This window comes from Hyperoodon ampullatus, assembly GCF_949752795.1.
Source record: "Hyperoodon ampullatus genome assembly, chromosome: 1".
In the NCBI taxonomy this organism is placed as follows: Eukaryota; Metazoa; Chordata; class Mammalia; order Artiodactyla; family Ziphiidae; genus Hyperoodon; species Hyperoodon ampullatus.
Window position 1 is genome coordinate 38,141,430 of NC_136914.1, and position 19,181 is coordinate 38,160,610.

Consider the following 19,181-nt stretch of genomic DNA (forward strand, 5'->3'; position numbering starts at 1 on the left):
ATGCAACATATTTAAAATATATCATGTGTCCTAGACACCATACTAGGCGTTCAAAATGCAGAGATAATTCTTGGACTTACCTGGTGGTACAGTGGTTAAGAATCCGCCTGCCAATGCAGGGGACACGGGTTCGATCCCTGGTCCGGGAAGATCCCACATGCCACGGAGCAACTAAGCCTGCGCGCCACAACTACTGAGCCTGTGTTCTAGAGCCTGCACACTGCAACTACTGAGCCCACCCACCACAACTACTGAAGCCTGTGCGCTCTAGGGCCTGCATTCTGCAACTACTGAAGCCCATGCACCTAGAGCCCATGTTCCATAACAAGATAAGCCACTGCAATGAGAAGCCCACGCACCACAACGAAGAGTAGCCCCCACTCACCGCAACTAGAGAAAGCCTGCGCACAGCAACGAAGACCCAACGCAGCCCCCCAAAAAAGGATAATTCTTGCCTCAAAGGAATTACAACCTGATGAAGAAAGATGTAAACATAATTGTATAAGTAATTATTTAAGTACAGTTTTGGTAAATGCCAGTGCAGAGTTGAATGAATTTAGAAGGTAATACAAACAATAAGTATGATAAAATTTAATGGGTATGATACTAACATTTTGTCTGTGGTATCATAATCTCCTTATTTCCACTAACTAAATTTAGTTAGCTGAAATAGAAATGTAACGAGGATGTACTAACAATTTATTTCGCAAATTAGCTTTCTATGACATGATCTAGAGTTACATAAGAAGAGACTGAACAATTCCACTGAAGAGTTGACCCTATAAGACCAAATGTCACTTAATCCATCTCCCAGCGTGCCAGATATTTTCACAAAGTTCTTTTCTTATTGACTGTCTTTTCCTTGTTAAGAAAGATGTTATTAGCTGTGTGATCTCAGGCACTTAAAATAGTATTTTACTCATAGTAAGTATTCAAAAAATTATTAGCCATTATGATTGTCTAATGGGCACTACCTGACAGCCAGGAAGTAAGTAAACCTGGCCTTCCATGTGCTAAATCTCAGGCACTTGACTTAAACTCACTTTAAGGTTATAGAATTCTTATGAAGTTAGCAAATAGAAAGTCACTAAATAGAGAGAACAGTGGCCACTTCCACAAAATATACTTGACATTTATTCCTTCAGGAAACATTTTTTGAAACACAGGCCAGAAGGAAATCAAATTCTAATAGGGGACCAAATATATAAGCAAATAATACTAAGACGGTTTGATACAAACTATTACAATAGTGGCATATACAAGGTACTCTGAAAGCATAAAGAATAGAACAGTTACTTTGGAGGAAATACTAATTGATGATTTAGATCACTTGGTCCATTTTTTTTAATGTACTCAAAAAATGGTATTTGACATAAGAATAGTATCATTCATGGTCAAAAGCACAGGCTATAGAACGCGCCTATATAGGCATAAATCCTGCTGGTTGCTTGCTAGCTGTATGGCTGACCTTGGCCACTCAACTTCTGAGTGTCTCATATGTTCGTCTGTGTAGTAGGGGGTGAGGATTAAATAAATCTACATAAATCCTTTGGGACAGTGCAGTGCCTAATGCTTTCTGTTGTAGCGTTTGTCTTCTTTTTGTTTGTGTGCTCTACTAACTAAAAAAGTTTGGTTCCTTGTAATTTTTCTCATTGCAGAATAACTTATTCCATTGTTTTCTTGCTACTGTTTTAGAAGCCTTCTTCAGTTTAAACCTTATTTATTTGGGATATTGTTCCTCTAAAAGCCTTTTACTAAACTGATTTCAAGTATTGTTCAGTAAAGCCTCTACATAAAAATATTGGCCTCTTTGGTATCTACCTTTGAAATTTCCGAATAGTCTAGATTTGGAGAAGTTGGACATGTTGACCATACCAGGACGTGCTTTTTTTCTTTTTTTCCTTTTTTTACAGTTGCTCCCTCTCCTTTCTTTTTTTTCAAATTTATTTATTTTATTTATTGCTGCATTGGGTCTTCGTTGCTGCGCTCTGGCTTTTCTCTGGTTGCAGTGAGCGGGGGCTACTCTTCGTTGAGGTGTGTGGGCTTCTCTTGTTGCAGAGCACAGGCTCTAGGCACACGGGCGCATGGGCTTAGTTGCAGATTCTTAACCACTGCGCTACCAGGGAAGCCCCAGGGCATTCTTGCATAAAGGAAATCTACAGAAAATTTGTATATGCCTTTGCTGACAACCCACAGTTTTGTATTGTATTGTAATTGTAAATTTAAAAGGAGATTTTTTTATTGTAATTTAAAAAGTGAAATAGCTGGGTGGGTTTTATGTGCATTCTTTTGAGTTATTCTTTCTACAAAAACATCAGGTTTTAATTCATTTGGCTTAGAATGTTTTAAGTTAGCCCATATTGTTCTTTTTTCTCCTTCCTCCAAGGAATTTTTCGAGAATTTGGAGGCGCAAGATGTGCGCATAATATAGTAAGGTACCCACAATGTCGGCAGCATGCCCTGATGATGATCCAGCAGTTGGTGCTTTCTCCAAATGGGGATGATGACATGGGCACGCTCCTGGGATTGATGCACTCAGCCCCACCAACAGAACTGCAGCTGAAGACTGACATCCTAAGAGTAAGTTTGATAAGTGTGTTGCTATGATTTTTACTACTAAAATCTGTGGCTGTTTTTAAATGACTTAAAACTATTATGAACTATTCTTGCAATTTTTCGTCAAGTCTAAAATTATGTGAAAATAATAACTGAAGAAAAACCAGTGTCTCTAACCTGACCTCCAAGGCCCCTGGGGATGACAGCTGTCTCTTTTCCCTCTGACTTCCTCTCCTGGGACCCTCACCCTGTTCCTGGCACAGACATGACAGGAAGTATAGCTCCCTTCTAGAATCATGTATTTCTTTTATTAAACTTTTGCTTTATTCAGTTAATTTCTCATCAATAATGAGAAATTTGTGTGGTTTTCTTTATGCTGTTGTATGTTTCATCCTGTTTTGAGCATAATGCCAATTTTTTTTTTTTTTTTTTTTTTTGGCCTGGCTGCATGGCTTGTGGAATCTTAGTTCCCCAACCAGGGATTGAACCCAGGCCCTGGCAGTGAAAGCACAGAGTCCTAACCACTGGACCCCCAGGGAATTCCCATAATGACAATTTTGAGTGTGCATTTTAACTTAAAAGCAAGAATAATCTGACCACAATTTATCTCTTAGACAAGGAAGACATCTACATGCATATCAATATTGAGGAACATTTGTATATTTGAGGGGATTGTTGGGGTAAAAACAAGTGCCTTCAAAAGTCGTTAAGGTTGCCAACTTTTTAAACATACATTTTCCTCCTTTCTTGGTACCTTTGTAATTGGATTTGTAAAATATTGGTAGATAAAGCCAACAAGAGGCAATTAACTGACCCGTAATTTTAAAACGGTGTTGTTCTGGTAAATGGTGATAACTGACTGAGACAGGAGGAAGACAGGAGGGGATCCTGATATTGCTGCATTTACTGATTTCCATGGTGTCAGTACTCCCACTGTGACCTGTTTTCAGGCAACTAATGTGTTACTGAATGTGGCTTGGGAAGAGGTGTACAGTAGCACCCCATTGTATAATATCTCAAGGGCACAAATAATAATAAAATATAGAAAATAACTAAGAAGTACAGAGTTTTGAGTATTTACTACTTTTGTTTTTGCAATAATTAATTTAGTTTTAAATTTATAGGACTTAATTTTTAATTATGGTTATGTTTTTAACAACTGGTATGCAGAATTCCAAAAATAAAACTTGGCTCTCCTGACCTGTATGAGCTGGCTCCAGCATTCCACTGCTTTGAGGGCATGAAGTAGTGTTGGAAGGCAGCGAGGAGGATTTGGGATTCCAGTTTCAGTTTCCATTTTTGCTTCATTCAGAATTGCTTCTCACTGTCTCCATTCAATTGAGACAACCGCAGACCTATGTAGTTTAATTTGTAATAGGTAGTATTTTATAATTCTGCCAATGTACAAATTTGAATTGTAAGCATTAGATTTATGCAAATGGAGTGAATATGTAGCTGATGATTTTGCCTAATTAACCACCTCGCATCTACATCTCCTTGTAACTTTGACATTTGTTACATTATCATTAATTATTGATTTAAGCAGGATATTAAGTTATTCATGGTATTTGAAATTTTCAGATACTGAGATTATGCTGTGATAATGTCACAGTGCCAACAGAGTAACCAGTTTTGAGGCAGTAGGAGGTGAACCTATCCAGAAGCACACAACATAGAGTACTTTTGGACTAAGGATTAATAAGCACTGTTTTTCTGACCCCTATTATAATTCTGACCAGCGATACGATTTTGTACATATTACTTTGACTCTTAACTCGTGCTTCCTCATATATAAAATAATACAAGTCCAGTTTTTCCCCAGTGTGTTTTTGAAGATGATGATGGTTATGGGTTTTTATGCCAGGCACTTTGCTAAGGGTTTTACATGTATTTCCTGTAAAGTAAGTTCTTATTATTGTCTAGATTTTACATAAGAGGAAACTCTGGCACAGAAAGGTTAAGTAACTAACCGTAGTGAAATGCTTTTTAATGTTGGGGTCAAAATTTCCACCCAAGCGTTCTAACTCTAGCCCTTGCATTTAACCTTCAGGCTAGGTTATAAGATGCTTAAAAATAACAAAAAGTTATGAAGTCTTGTTGTAAATAGGAGTTGATATTACAAGTACAGTTTATTAAATTTGAGAAGATACGGAAACAAAATGGAAACTAACTGCTTGGAGAATAATGGAAGAAATACACTGTATTTCTAAATTTTATTTACATATACAGATTGTACATTTTCTGTCTTTTAAAATAATAAGGTATAGGTATGTACAGTGGAATCTCATAATTTCTAAAGTATCAATAGTATATTTGTAAAAGGTAATTACATATATTATTTAGCTTTTCCCTTTTGCAAATACTATTAGAAATGTATGAGATATTTTAATAAAATGGCCTTTTCAAATGTAATGACTGGGAAGATTGTAAATTGTGTCTTAAGCAAAATTAGGTTCTCATGGTGTTTCAGTTGCTGAAACAGGGAAAAGGAGCCTGTGTATCTGCAAACAGATTTCGAATTGCTCTTTGGGGCAGTATAGCTTCATGGTTAAGTGCATGAGTAGGGGAATCAGACTGCCTGGGTTTAAATCCTATCTTTGACATTGTATAAGCCTTTGGCAAATTATTTAACCACGTGGGGCCTCAATTTTTCATCTCTAAAGTGCGGATAGTAATAGTTCCGCTGCATAGGATTATTGAGAGAATTAAATAAGCTAAATGTATTAAAGTACTTAAAGAAGTACCTAATACATAGTAAGTGCCCCATAAAATGTTAAGTAATTTTATAATGTGTTATTTTTAATAATAAACTGTGTTAAAAGTATGATAGTTCAGAAAATAACTGATAGTTATAAAAGATTGTTTTACCTGTTTGGCCTTAACAGCTATTCTGGGAAAGAGCATGCTTTCAGCCCTCAGGTCGCAGTTCACTTTGCAAGAGAGAATGTCTAATAACTCCTCTGAAGTGACTGCTCTTTCCAAAGCATCGGGATATGGTCATTTTATATGAATCGGAATACTTCAGCTCTTGGCTTCCCTGATCATCTCTCTAATCCTTTCTAGAATAAATCATTTTGTATACACACAGTCATAAGTTTTCATGATTGTGTAAAATTATACTCGAATATGTATTTTACTTGTTTAATAAAATTACTTTGTAAAAATCACTGAATTCATTGATGTCATTATTCATCAAATATATAGGAAAGGCTTTTCAGCCAGGATTTGGATATATTCATTATTCTGTCAAAAGCAATAGACTATAGTGTTTTCTAAAACGATCTTCTGCTTTTAATATGGCACTTTTTAGTTAGCAAAATATTTGGCATGCTTCATAAGACTGCTTAGTCAGTAAATGACAAAAATACTCATATCAGATGTTCACAGAATGGCATTCCCCTTTGACATTCATGTACAGTTATTTTTCTTTAATTTGAATTATAAGTTTGTTTTTGTTTGTATTGTTTCTTTGTCCCCTGTAGGCCCTCCTGTCAGTCCTTCGAGAAAGCCATCGTTCAAGAACAGTTTTTAGGAAAGTTGGAGGATTTGTGTACATTACGTCCTTGCTTGTTGCTATGGAAAGATCTTTGAGCTCACCACCCAAGAATGGCTGGGAGAAAGTGAACCAGAATCAAGTGTTTGAACTTCTCCACACTGTGTTCTGCACATTGACTGCAGCAATGCGCTATGAGCCGGCCAACTCTCATTTCTTCAAAACAGAGATTCAGTATGAGAAGTTGGCAGATGCCGTTCGATTTCTTGGCTGTTTCTCAGACTTAAGAAAAATAAGCCCCATGAATGTCTTCCCCTCAAATACACAGCCATTTCAAAGACTTTTAGAGGAAGACGTAATCTTGATGGATTCAGTGTCACCCACTCTACGGCACTGCAGTAAACTCTTTATTTATCTCTACAAAGTAGCCACAGATTCTTTTGACAGGTATGGCTCTGCTCTGTGCTCTGAATTAAAGGGTATACTATGTATGACTTCAACATTAAGGCTTAAGTTATAATTTAACCTGAAAGAAAATGAAAACAAATGAATCTTCTCTCTCATTTACTTATCACTTTATCTGTGAATATTACTATTGCTCTGATGTTAAGCTTTTCAGCATGGACATCTGTGTATTATTTGTAAAACCAGGTAAGAGTTAAGCTCTCAATGCACTTAGCAGAGCATTTTCAATGAAGGTTACTTTTTTTTTTTCCCCCATGTTGGGTCTCAGTTGCTACGTGTGGGCTTTCTCTAGTTGCGGCGAGCAGGGGCTACTCTTGGTTGCGGTGTGTGGGCTTCTCATTGTGGTGGCTTCTCTTCTTGTGAAGCACCGGCTCTAGGCACACAGGCTTCAGTAGTTGCAGCACGCAGGCTCAGTAGTTGGGGCACGCGGGCTCTAGGATGCGCGGGCTTCGTAGTTGTGGCGCGTGGGCTCTAGAGCACAGGCTCACTAGTTGTGGCGCATGGGCTTAGTTGTTCCACAGCGTATGGGATCTTCCCAGACCAGGGCTCAAACCCATGTCCCCTGCATTGGCAGGCAGATTCTTAACCACTGTGCCACCAGGGAAGTCCCTGAAGTTTACTTTTTATGGTGGTGTTTCCTATGTTTTCTTTTTCCTCTTTATTCTCAAGAACGTTAGGTACATCCAGACTTATTGATATTAGTTATCAATAGAACATAGTTATGATTACATGTATTTTCAGACAGATGACATAGTCTCAACGTTCATAATCATTCCTAACATTTTATAATCCTCAAAAAATGATATATCTCCCTGGGAGACATTGATAGTTCAGGAGTCCATCAGATTAATTTACTCATTCCTTCGTTAAACAAGTACTTAGCAAACACCTATCGCATCCCAAGTCATCGTGCTAGGCATTAAGGGTGCAACTCAGCACAAGGCTACTTTGGTTATATCCATCCTTTACCTTAAATCCAAACACATAAATAAACGATAACATATTGTGATAAAATCTATGATGTGGAAAATCCAGGGTTCTAAGATCGTAAGTCTGCTTTACCTAAATCACTTATTTTCAGTTCTTAAAGTGTGTTTTCAATTAAGCTCTCACTTTGAAAATAATGTGAGAGTGATCATGCTGATCATGCTGCTAATTTGCCCCAAACATTATCACTTTTAACCATTACCATAGTTTTACTTCATAAAACAAGTGAATTGTTTCTATAATGGCCCCATAAATAAAGCAAGTAACTCTATTGGGTAGAGCTAAAAGCTTTTATATCCTTAACTGTAAAATTATCTACTTTGAAATACCTACTGAGATGTTTCTTGTTTCTTAATATTTCTTTGGCCTTAGTATTTAGATAGAAAACACAGGTAATGTAAAAAAGGTTTTCAAATTTTCCCTGCCTTGAAAATAAAAATGCATATATATTGTTAACTTATAGAAACCATGGGAGAGTGTAGTGTTGAGGGAATAAGGTGTTTTTTAAAATTAAAATTTGTGTATTTAGATTCAACCTCTTTTCCCTTGTTTTCTAACTTATCCTAGTTAGTATACCTTATTTTTAGTTTGCTTCCTCAAAAAACAAGGCCTATAGTACTCTGTTTAACAGATATGTTACATGTTAACATTAATGAATAAGCATCTGCCTAAAGCATGCTTTTCTGTTTCCCTCAGTGCATGTGTTGTAGTCTTGTTCCTTGTTCCCGCTGAGTATGGAGGATGTTCACTATTAAACTTTTACTGGTATTTCTTGTGAAACTAACCAACTGCCAACCTGGTGTCCTGTTCTAACCTTTCTAAACCACCCTGTTTTGTTGTCTGTAGTCGTGCAGAACAGATCCCTCCTTGCCTGACAAGTGAGTCTTCTCTCCCCTCTCCTTGGGGTACACCAGCTTTGTCCAGGAAAAGGTACTGATCTAATAACAGAAGTCAGTCTTTACTTGTATGGGTTTTTTTCTTCTGTGCTCAGTTATATATTAATGTGGATTTTGTGCTTTGTAACTTTAATTATTTTCTTTCTATTTGATACCCTTGTTTTTGTTTTTAAAACTGTCAGCTTCTGCTGAGTATATTTATGAGAGTAAAATGTGTTGATGCTATGAAGATATGAAGGACATGTAGCATTTTGTCATCCAACTCTATTATTTGGACTAAAATATGCATTTTAGAGCCAGCATGTATTTTATTAAAATTAATTTAGAAATGAGGATGTAATGCCTCTACTCTTTAACTAGAATATTTTTCCCCTTTTTCTTTTCACTTTAAATGTGCTTGGGATCATTCTTTGGTTTTTAGTATTACTTCAAAATGAACATCCCAGCACTGGCTGAGGAAATGTGTATTTTCTCAATCGGGTTCAACCAGTTGAAATGTGATGCTGTTAGGAAGACTCAGCAGGCTAACCTTTGAAAAAGTGAATTAAAAAAACTCCCCTAGCTCCTGTTTTCATCAGTTGTGTGTAAATCTCTTTCTAAACTGATGTAGTCTACCTCATATATAAAGCTTATGACTATAAAGAACCAGCAGTTGATTGACAAGAATACAATTAAGATCCATTTGAGATTCCATTTGTGACCTTTACTTAAAATGATCATAGTCTGTGCACTTGGCACCAAATACTCTTCCTGCCTCTGTTTTCCTCATAAGCAAGTGCTTAAGGACTTCTTAAGTCTTGTATTAATTCTCTTCCACTGTGGCTTTTTAAAAATGAATCCTGAGGTTCTGCTCTGTTGTTGTTTAATTTTATTTCTGTTGTTCAGATTTTGAAACTTGAACACAGTTGTGGTTAATTTAGTACTAAATTTGAAGTATTTGTTATAAATTTGGTATTTCAGTATATTTTAAGAGTAATATTCATTAGGTATATGGGCTTATATTTTCCTTTTTCTTTTAAATTTACACTGGGGCTTACAGCTCATTTTCTTCTAGTAAATCATGGCATAGTTAAATGAATTTAGTATTGTTCAATGTATTTGTATTTAAAAACTACTACCTCCTTTTTGTGTTTGTAAGAGCAGTTCTTGATTCAAGATATTATGAAATCAATTTGAGTTGACCTAGTGTATTTTTCTGTTGCTAAAATGAATAAGGTAAAAGGTATACTTTGTGTTGCAAGATTCATGTGTGCTTACTATCCCAGAGAACTACTGGATGTTAGAAAAATAGTTTCAATTACTAAATAGTTTTAATCATTAAAATAAATCGTATTTTTGATTCTGTCATACATGGTAAAGGCTTAAAAATTGCTGTGTTTAAATTCATTAAGTATTAACCAAAAATTACAGAATACTTTCAATAGGGATTCACAGATTAAGGGGACAAATATTTAAAAATCTATTAGAACCTACTATTTATTTAAATAGTAGTTTGACAAAGGGAAAACAGCATTTTATTCCATATCATAGTTATTCAAGGCCTTCAATCAAAAACATTTTTTCATCTTTTGCAACACAGCTACGTATAAGGATGTCCTGTCTTTGACCTAAGGGGAAACTGTCACTGAATCAGCAGTTGTAGTTGAGCGTATTTTATCCATGGGAATTCTAATTAGGCTTACAAGTTATGTTACCCCAAGGAAGCTCCCAGTGCTGTTCTTGCTAATAATAAGGTCAGTGTAGCTTGCCATTCTGGTCAGGTTACATACATTTTGCTCAGTGATAAGAATCATAAGCTAATAAAACTTTTTTACTTCACAGTATAGTAATTTTTGAAGTTAGAATATCTCCAGAACATCTCAAATTACATCAGCTTATGGGCATCTTTTTTCTTGTGGCAAAACATGTTTTGTTTTGTTTGCAAAAGGAAAAACCAACATTGTGTTAGTTTTATGGCTTGTGGAGATTAAGGTACTAAGGAAATTTCAACTTGTGATACTTGTCTGGCAAGTAAAATCTTGGAGATTCTTCTCTATTTGAAGAATTGGAGGAAAACGAACTAGGAAACCTTATTTTGGAAAACTAAAACTCGTAATTTTTTTTTCATTATTCAGAAGAAATAATGGAACAGAATTATGCTGAACAATATTCAATCACAGAGGAGGTGAAAACAAAATACAAAATAGTAATCAAGACTCTCAGAATATATCTGCAATCGCAAAAACAGTGGCGAGTACTAGTTATCGTTTGAACACGGTGTCCATTACTTAGTGCCTATACACACTTGATAATTAAGGCAAAACAAATTCAGAATTTAAATATTTAAGCATATATTCCCAAAAGAGGTAGATAAGTCTTAAGTATATATGAGAATTTAGATTGAAATATTAAGTAGCAATTTATTTAAGCTTTAAAATTAACTGCAACATAAAAATTAACTAAATTTTGCAATGTCATTTTATCCTATCTTTGCAAATGGTTAGGTCTTGGTTGGTATTTACCAATGTAATAAGCTTACCACAGTCTCTAAATGTAAAAAATGGTAATACCTGTGGCAATACCTAAGTGACTTAGTAAGAATTAATGTTATATAATGGCTGTTAAAATAGACCTAATTTTACTTAATAAATACCATGTTTTAGATTTCTATGATGTTTGCAGTATTTTTCTAGTTTGAGAAGAATAATGTAATTCCTACATTAGATATTTTTCTATATAAGTTTTAAAAGTTTACTACTATAATAGTTACATATTAGTAGAGTTCAGTTTCCAAAGACATAAAGGACTTCTTCCTAGCTATACGTATCAATAATTTAAGTTCAAATTTATATTAAATCAGGCAACTAAGAAATAATTTTGGAAGGCCTGTAACTAGAATATACAATTAGAATTGATGTTTTTTCTCAAAATTGTGTTAGTTTTTATGTGTAATGAAAACAATTTTTATGAAATTTCTTAATGGTTTGGAGTTCCTATTACACAATAGAGGAATTAGGAATCTTTTTTTTTCTAGTTAGGTCAAAATATTTTAAAGAATAAAGGGAGAAACATGGGAGGAGGATACCTGTTGTTAATAAACATTTAGAAGACTATTCTAGTAAGTTTAGAAATTAAATTTCTGAACAAAAACAAAAAAAACAGGGAGTGAAAAAAATGAGTAGGTGGAGGATATGCTGACTTTAAACAGTAGCACACATGTGTTTTTTTCTTTTTTTTAAGTGAAGCTGAATACTTTCCTAGAATCTCTGTTAAAAAGAGAATGTACTTAAAAAAAAAAAAAAAAAAAAAAGGCAGTGCCAATTCTTTGCTACTAAATCAGTGACTTAAAGCATCTGTTTCCCAAGCTGCGCTTGTGCCAGAGAGCTGAAACTGCACTGCTCTCAGTGACAGAGCTCAGCATTAGACAAATTATGCTGAAACCAATTCATTGGAACAAAGAGCTCCCATAGGCTGAAGCCACAAGCATCTGTTTCCTTGTGCCAAGATGCAAAATGTGCAAAACTCATGAATTGCAGAAGAAGAGTATGAAATAGACGGTGGAGATCATTGATGAGAAGAAATGTTGTGCATTCAGGGCATGGCTAGGCTTTCTAACTCACGGAAGCTTGTTACGTAAAATATCCCAAGTTTTTAAAAATTGCGAATATTCTCAGTGGTAGGGAGGATAATGCAAAAGAGCGTGAATGTAGTTCCAAATAAGCTAAAGGAGAACTCCCTTGATTCTTAATATGACATGTGGCCAGGATTCTGAGCCAACTCTGACTCAGTTGAACCAGTTATAGAGTAGGCCACTTTGATCTTGTTTGTTCTTGATTATATTACCCATGGTTTAAGGAAAGGTTAAAAACACATAGGAAATTTCAAAGAAAACACTCACTGAGGCACTTAATATAACTTATACTCTCATCACAAATTATCAGAACTATCATCTTTCTTAGAGCTTTGACTCACTGTAATTTCACCTATTCTTTATATCTTCTGTCATGTATGTTATTCTTTTTGTTTTTCTTTTTTTCAGTTTTACTGAGGTATAATTGATATACTGCACTGTATAACGTTTAAGGTGTACATCGTAATGACTTGTCTTACATGTGTTGCAAAATGATTACCACAGTAGGTTTAGTTAACATTCATCATCTTACATAGATTCAAGGAAAAAATGGTTTTTTCCTTGTGATGAGAACTTTTAGGATCTACTCTTAGCAACTTTCAAATACACCATAGAGTAATGTTAACTAGTCATCATATGCCATTCTTTAATAAAACAATCCAAATAGTAAGTGGTAAAAACATATAAGAGCCTAAAAGACTTAATAAGTTGTCTATATGTGACTCAAGAATTGAAAATATATTGTTTTTTAATTTCCCAACGTTAAGGTGTTTTGTAACCCAACCCTTAATTATAAGGCTTTTTTTTACTCAGTGGAGAAAGGTAGTAGAAGATGAAGAAAATGAACAGAGAATGTGATTGAAATTAAATACCCAATTACCCTTCTTTCTTTTCATAGGCATGCATATCATTCTGTTTCAACTCCCCCTGTCTACCCTCCTAAAAATGTTGCTGACCTGAAAGTACATGTGGCAACTTCATCTCTCCAGAGTTCTGATGCTGTCATCATCCATCCTGGAGCCATGCTTTCTATGCTGGACCTCCTGGCCTCTGTTGGGTCAGTGACACAGCCAGAAGTAAGCTTGGATAGATTGGTTCCTTCCCGTCTTTAATGAGTGGAAGGTGTGACTGCATGAGCAAGGGAGTGGGACCAAGAAGGTGACATGGAACCTTTCTGTGTCACGTACTGAAGTAGGTAAAGGAAAAAAACAGGATTTTCGTGTTTGAGTCTTAACTTTCCTAATGAGTAGTAGATACGTATGTTTTAGAATACAACTCATTTGTTAAAATGCAGTTACTTCTGGTACTAAAATAATTCTCTTTCTCCTTGTAAATCCTGATCAGCAGTGGAAATTGTTAATAAATAATACAGGAAGAAAAATGACTGAAGGTACCATTTTGAGGCTATTTATGTATTTTCATTTGTAACACTCAAGAGTTTGGGTGAACTGGAGTTTGGATGACTAGTTTTGTTTAAAATGTATGGTTTCAAAGGCCTAAAGTGTCACAAATGTTAACAATAGGTCATTCTTTAAACTGGTTATTTACTTACCATGAAAAATATTTACTTTATACCCACTATTTCTATAAAAATAAAACTATTATTAGTTACATATAGTCATGTAATACGAAAGACTTGAAAGAAAATGGAGTCAAGCTAGGTATGCTTCTAGCAGAATGAAGACCAGAAATATTTCCCTAGCCCTGTCCTGGAGTTGCTGTGTCCCTCTAAGTCAGCTACTTAATTCATCTGAATGTAATTTGAAGCATGTAGAGACCTCATATTAAAATAAAAGGTGTACTTCAACTCTTAAAAGGAGAGAACTATCACCTATCTTATTAAGAATGCCCTGGTGGCATGAATTTCTTTGTTAACTTCAGCATGCCTTGGACCTTCAACTTGCCGTGGCAAATATTTTACAATCACTGGTGCACACAGAAAGAAACCAGCAAGTCATGTGTGAAGCTGGTCTCCATGCGCGACTGCTGCAGCGGTGCAGTGCTGCACTGGCTGATGAGGACCACTCACTGCACCCGCCCCTCCAGCGGATGTTTGAACGATTAGCCTCTCAGGCTCTGGAGCCCATGGTGCTGAGGTCAGTATGTTCTCTTCTTCACATTCAAATAAGCCACCATTAGTAATGGCCGTTTCTAGAGTCTTTATAGTCAAGAGTCTTGCTTTAATAAATATATATTCAGTTATCTGTGGGCAAAACCAAAACACCACAAAAATGGGCAAAATGCCCAAAATATCGTGCTTAGAAACAGATCAATCTAGTTACTAGTAAACAGGATGTTTTTGTCCGTTGGTCATTTCTTTTGCTTGAATCCAGCAAACTCTTACTTCCCTTTAAAAATGAAGTCATGTTATATTTGTATGACTTGCATCTACTTTATAGATAAGAACATTTTACGTGGACGAACTCTTTTAAGAAACACTTTTTAAATTTTAAAATAAGATTCAGAGGAAGTTGTAAAGGTAGATCAGAGAGATTCTGTGTCCCCATCATCCAGTTTCCCCCAGTGGTTACATCTTATGTAACTACAGGACAGTATCAAGGCCAAGAAATGGACATTGGTACAATGTATCCACGTATGCTACAGTTCCCCTGTTATTTATCACTTGTGTCAGATTGATGTAACCATCTCACAATTAAGATGTCACAAAGATCTCCCCAGTGCTCCCTCTTTCTTATCATAGCCACTTCCCTAACCCCCACCATCTCTAACCCCTAGAAACAACTCTGTTCTCCATCTCCGTAATTTTGTCACTTTGAAAATGTTATGTAAATTGAATCATACAGTATATGACCTTTTGTGATTAGCTTTTTTTAGTTGTTGTAGTGCCTTTGAGATGCATCTAGATTGTTATGTATCAAGAGTTTGTTTCTTTCTATTGCTGAGTTGTATTCCATGGTGTGGATATACCTTGCACAGTTTAACCATTCGAGAAATAGGTATATTTGAATAACCTTTTTTAATATAAGAGAAACAGTGCTCTGTGTTTTAGGGATAAAACAACATTAAAAAAAAAATACTTTCCTTGAAATAACCTAGCCAAACAGATTTAATGTTTAAATCATCCTGTCCCTCCTTAAAAAAATACTCTCATATATCTTGTCACTTTCAGCCACAACTAAGGAGCCTGCCTACTGCAACTAAGGCCCAGTGTAAATAAATAAATACATATATTTTTTAATATATTTTTATAAATAAAATAATTCTTTTCTGCTGTTAAAGTACTCCTTTTTCATAAAACTTTTGGAACTTTCTTAAAAATGGTTGGACTCTATTTGTAATTTATATTTTTTAACTGACTCCAAGCTAAGAAAAACCTCTGTGGTTAACATTTGTTAAACAGTACTGTACAGGGCAGTGTGCCAGGCCTTAGTAATACCAAGATGAATGACACAATCTCTACTCACTTTGTCACGTTATGAATATATTCAGAGACCTAAAGTTTTGAAAACAGCATGGAGATTTTCCCATGATCCTTTTTGATGATCTGCTACTTTAAAAGTAGAGAGACTGAATGAGAAAAAGAGACTATCTCATACCTAATACTTGTATTTTACTAAATAACTTGTACCGCCTACTTAGATAAACAGAGGAAGCAATGGAAACCAACCATTTGGACATGCTCAGTTTTCACAGTGAATGAATTAGGTGAATGCAAAGGTCACATGATGGTACAGGCACCTAGCTGCTTACAAGCCATAGATTATGAGCTAATTGTGTATCACACTCTATGTGAAAAACTGGCAAAGGGTACCTGACCTTTAAATATTTGTTTTTTCTGCTGTAGGGAATTGAAAATTTAGAGTATTCTTTTTTTAAATTTTTTTCCTTTTACATGATGCTGTAAATGACTGGATATAAAGGGCTTCTATTTTTGTAACCCCTTGACAATTCACTATATTTCTGCCCATCACATTCCAGGAGAACATGCTCCTCAGGCCTCCTTTGTAACTTTTCACAATACTTGGTGCTCTTTTCACTGCTTGGTGAATTAAAACATAAAATTAGCATTGTATATTATAGTAACTGTTCAGATTGCTTTAGTATTTTTAATTAGTCTGTTATAATTCATTAAGTCACATTTTTTGTGTGTGAATTATATAATGTTCCCAATCAAGGAATAACTTCGCTTTGTCTCTTCTTTAGGGAGTTTTTACGTTTGGCAAGTCCATTAAATTGTGGTGCCTGGGACAAAAAACTGCTAAAACAATATAGGGTCCACAAACCAAGTTCACTGAGTTATGAGCCAGAGATGAGAAGTAAGTTGACCTTCGAAGTTCCCTTTTTTGGTTTATCTTATAAATGAAAATCATGTAGGGGAAGAAAATTATTTCAAGAAGTTCGACTGTAAAAGAAAAGAAAGGGAAGGGTTTGTTGTTGTTTTTCATTTGTTATTTAAATAGAAAAACATAAGATCTCATTGTTTGACTGGAGAAGCGGGCAGATGGGGGTGGCAAAGGAATCAGTGATACAAGCAAGATCCAGAGGAGGTGAGAACTATGTGCAGAATAACCCTTGGCTTGGAAGGGGGAATACCTCTTTCTCAGAAGATCCTTAATTTCTTTACCGTTCTCACTGTAGCCTTTGCTGCCTGAACTAGAGTGGTTGACTGGACTCTTCACAGGCTGTGGCTTTGCAGGACAGCTGGTGCAGGAGGACATGGAGGACAGGAAATTTAAAATACTAATAAAAGTAGTCAAAGAGAAACACCAAGGAGTATAGGATAGATAGGGGAAGAAGTAAAGTCAAGCAGCTAGTGATAGGCTGGGAGAAAAGGGGTAGATCACTGGGCTGGAGAAGAATGGCTAGGCTACAAAGCAAATGTAGTGAGAGAAAAAGAATGGGTGAACTGGAGGAATGAGGTAGGTAATGACAATCAAAATTGGAGTGGTGAGACAAGCAAAGAAAAGGACTGTGCCCAAAATGTGGCTCTGGAGTAAAGTAGAGGTAAAGCTCATTGGGGGAAAGGTGATCATAGAAGGGAGGTGTTAGATAGGTTGTTCATGTGGACCTTGAGATCCCCCAGTGCACTGGCAAGAATTATTACAGGGAAGAGGTGAGAATGAAATGCCAGCAATAGTAGGTGGCAGTTTCATAGAGAGGTGTGTGATAGGATGGCTGATGCAGAACCTCCAAGGAAGAGAAGTTTTTGCATTAGGCTGATGCAAGGATGATGGAGAGGGGGGTGTTAGAATGTAGGCACTGCCTACCCATCCGGCATAGACCATGGAGGAGCGCCAGATTCCATCCACTCAAGAGCTGTGGGGAAAGAGTACTCTCAATAGAGAGCTCAGATGCCCTGGATTTCCTCCCAGTGTTAATTCTATAGTTTGGTGGGTTTTAACTTTACAATTTATTTTGTCTTGTTGTTAGCCATAGTTAAGGCATTTGTGTTAATGGATTGAAATAACCATTACTAGCGAAGCAGGAAAGAATGGAACCTAGAAAAGTAGAATGCCTGTTCTTCAAGCATATACTAATCATTTAGTTCAGCCCTTTTTTTTTTCAGGTGAGAATCAGAGATTAAACAACCTTCAACCATTATTTCAACCTTAATATTTCCTCCTACAATTTATTATCAGTGATTAGTGAATACTGTGTTTTGGAAACCCTAAGACCCTTTTGAGTTCCAATGCAGTTTTATTGGAAAACAGTATTTCAATTTTTCTTATCAATAATATACATCCCCTGCATGTATATATTTTTGTTGTTGTTGTTTTTGTACTTTACACAGTTCCTTAGAATTGACAAAAAATAGTTCCTTTCTCTAAGAAGATTGAAATGTTTTTATGGTTGCCTGACTGCTTAGTACACTTAAGAGGGAAATAATTAAATTCATGTGGTTTATCTTGAGAGGGAATATTTTCTCCATTACATTTATAATGTATTCCTGAAAGAATAGAACAGCTTGTTTAAATTTTATTTTTTTGTTCTTAAAATTGTTACCATTTGCATGCATATAGGAATTTTAAAATTCAAGTGTTTTTGTGATCACGTGTCTAATTTTCATAGCTATAAGGGAAGAATTAAAAATGGGGAGAAAATGGGAGAAGCAAGTTTCTGCTATTTATCTCCTATTTTTTTTTAATAAGAAAGATGACCTGTTTCTTTCCATTATAATACTTCTCAAATATTTTGTTTTCTTCTCAAAGAGAAATAATAAATTACTTTGTGAAATAAAAGTATGATCTGGTTTTTATAAACATCATTAAGTGTAGCTTATAATTAAATTTTACTGTAGCAGTGGCTTGGATAGTGGTCATTGGTGATTTTCTTTTTCTATCTGATCTTTACTTGTACTCTGTAGTTTCCAACATTTCTGCAATGTGCTTATTACTTTAGTAGTAAATATAAGTAAAAACATGCTATTTAAGTTTTCAAGTGAACATAAATTACATTAAAACTGGATAATAGCTTTGGAGTTCAAAAATAAAATTATTGTATATATTGAAACTGAAGAGTAGTATTTAAAATTAATCAGCCTTGTTAAAGTCACTATTTTAGAAATCTATATGATATTTTTCTCAAGAGATTTTCTTTGGCTTATAGGTAGTATGATCACATCTATGGAAGGTCTGGGTTCTGATAGTGTCTTCAGCTTACATGAAGATAACCATTACCGCATAAGCAAGAGCCTAGTGAAATCTGCAGAAGGAAGTACTGTACCCCTGACCAGGGTGAAGTGCCTGGTCTCCATGACAACTCCACATGACATCAGACTTCATGGGTCATCAGTTACTCCGACTTTTGTTGAATTTGACACATCCCTTGAAGGGTTTGGGTAAGAAATTTGCCAGGTAGCCAAGCTATTATATTTCATGCCTCAGTCTTGCCTTTGAGAAATAGATTTTTGGTTTTAAATCTACTTGATTAAAATTTAGTATATGCTATATATTTTCAAATGATTGAGTTCCTTGAGCATGTTAAGATTTTTGGATTTAATTGTTCTTAATTATTTTGCTAAATAAGTTGATATGGTATAGGAGTCAGCAGTCTAAGGTGCACGGTCCAAATCTGTTTTTGTAAATTCTCTTTTTTTCTTTTTTTGTAAATAAAGTTTCATGGTAACACAGCCACATTCATTTATGTATATGTATTATCTATGGCTGCTTTCATGCTAGACTGCAAAGTCATGATGGAGGCTATCTGGTCTGCA

The 19,181-nt window shown here is 35.4% G+C and overlaps 1 protein-coding gene across 2 annotated transcripts in view; it reads left to right on the forward strand.

Annotated features, from left to right (window-relative positions):
- WDFY3 (WD repeat and FYVE domain containing 3) overlaps positions 1-19,181 on the forward strand; it is a gene marked incomplete at both ends in the record, with an annotated part of 173,774 nt that overhangs the window by 45,351 nt on the left and 109,242 nt on the right. For both annotated transcript variants that reach the window (XM_079701144.1, XM_079701145.1), the window contains 7 exons: positions 2,387-2,580; positions 6,039-6,496; positions 8,348-8,431; positions 12,906-13,083; positions 13,889-14,103; positions 16,172-16,284; positions 18,575-18,806. In XM_079701144.1, the coding sequence (XP_079557270.1) occupies positions 2,387-2,580; positions 6,039-6,496; positions 8,348-8,431; positions 12,906-13,083; positions 13,889-14,103; positions 16,172-16,284; positions 18,575-18,806 (1,474 nt within the window). The remainder of the gene's footprint in view (positions 1-2,386; positions 2,581-6,038; positions 6,497-8,347; positions 8,432-12,905; positions 13,084-13,888; positions 14,104-16,171; positions 16,285-18,574; positions 18,807-19,181) is intronic.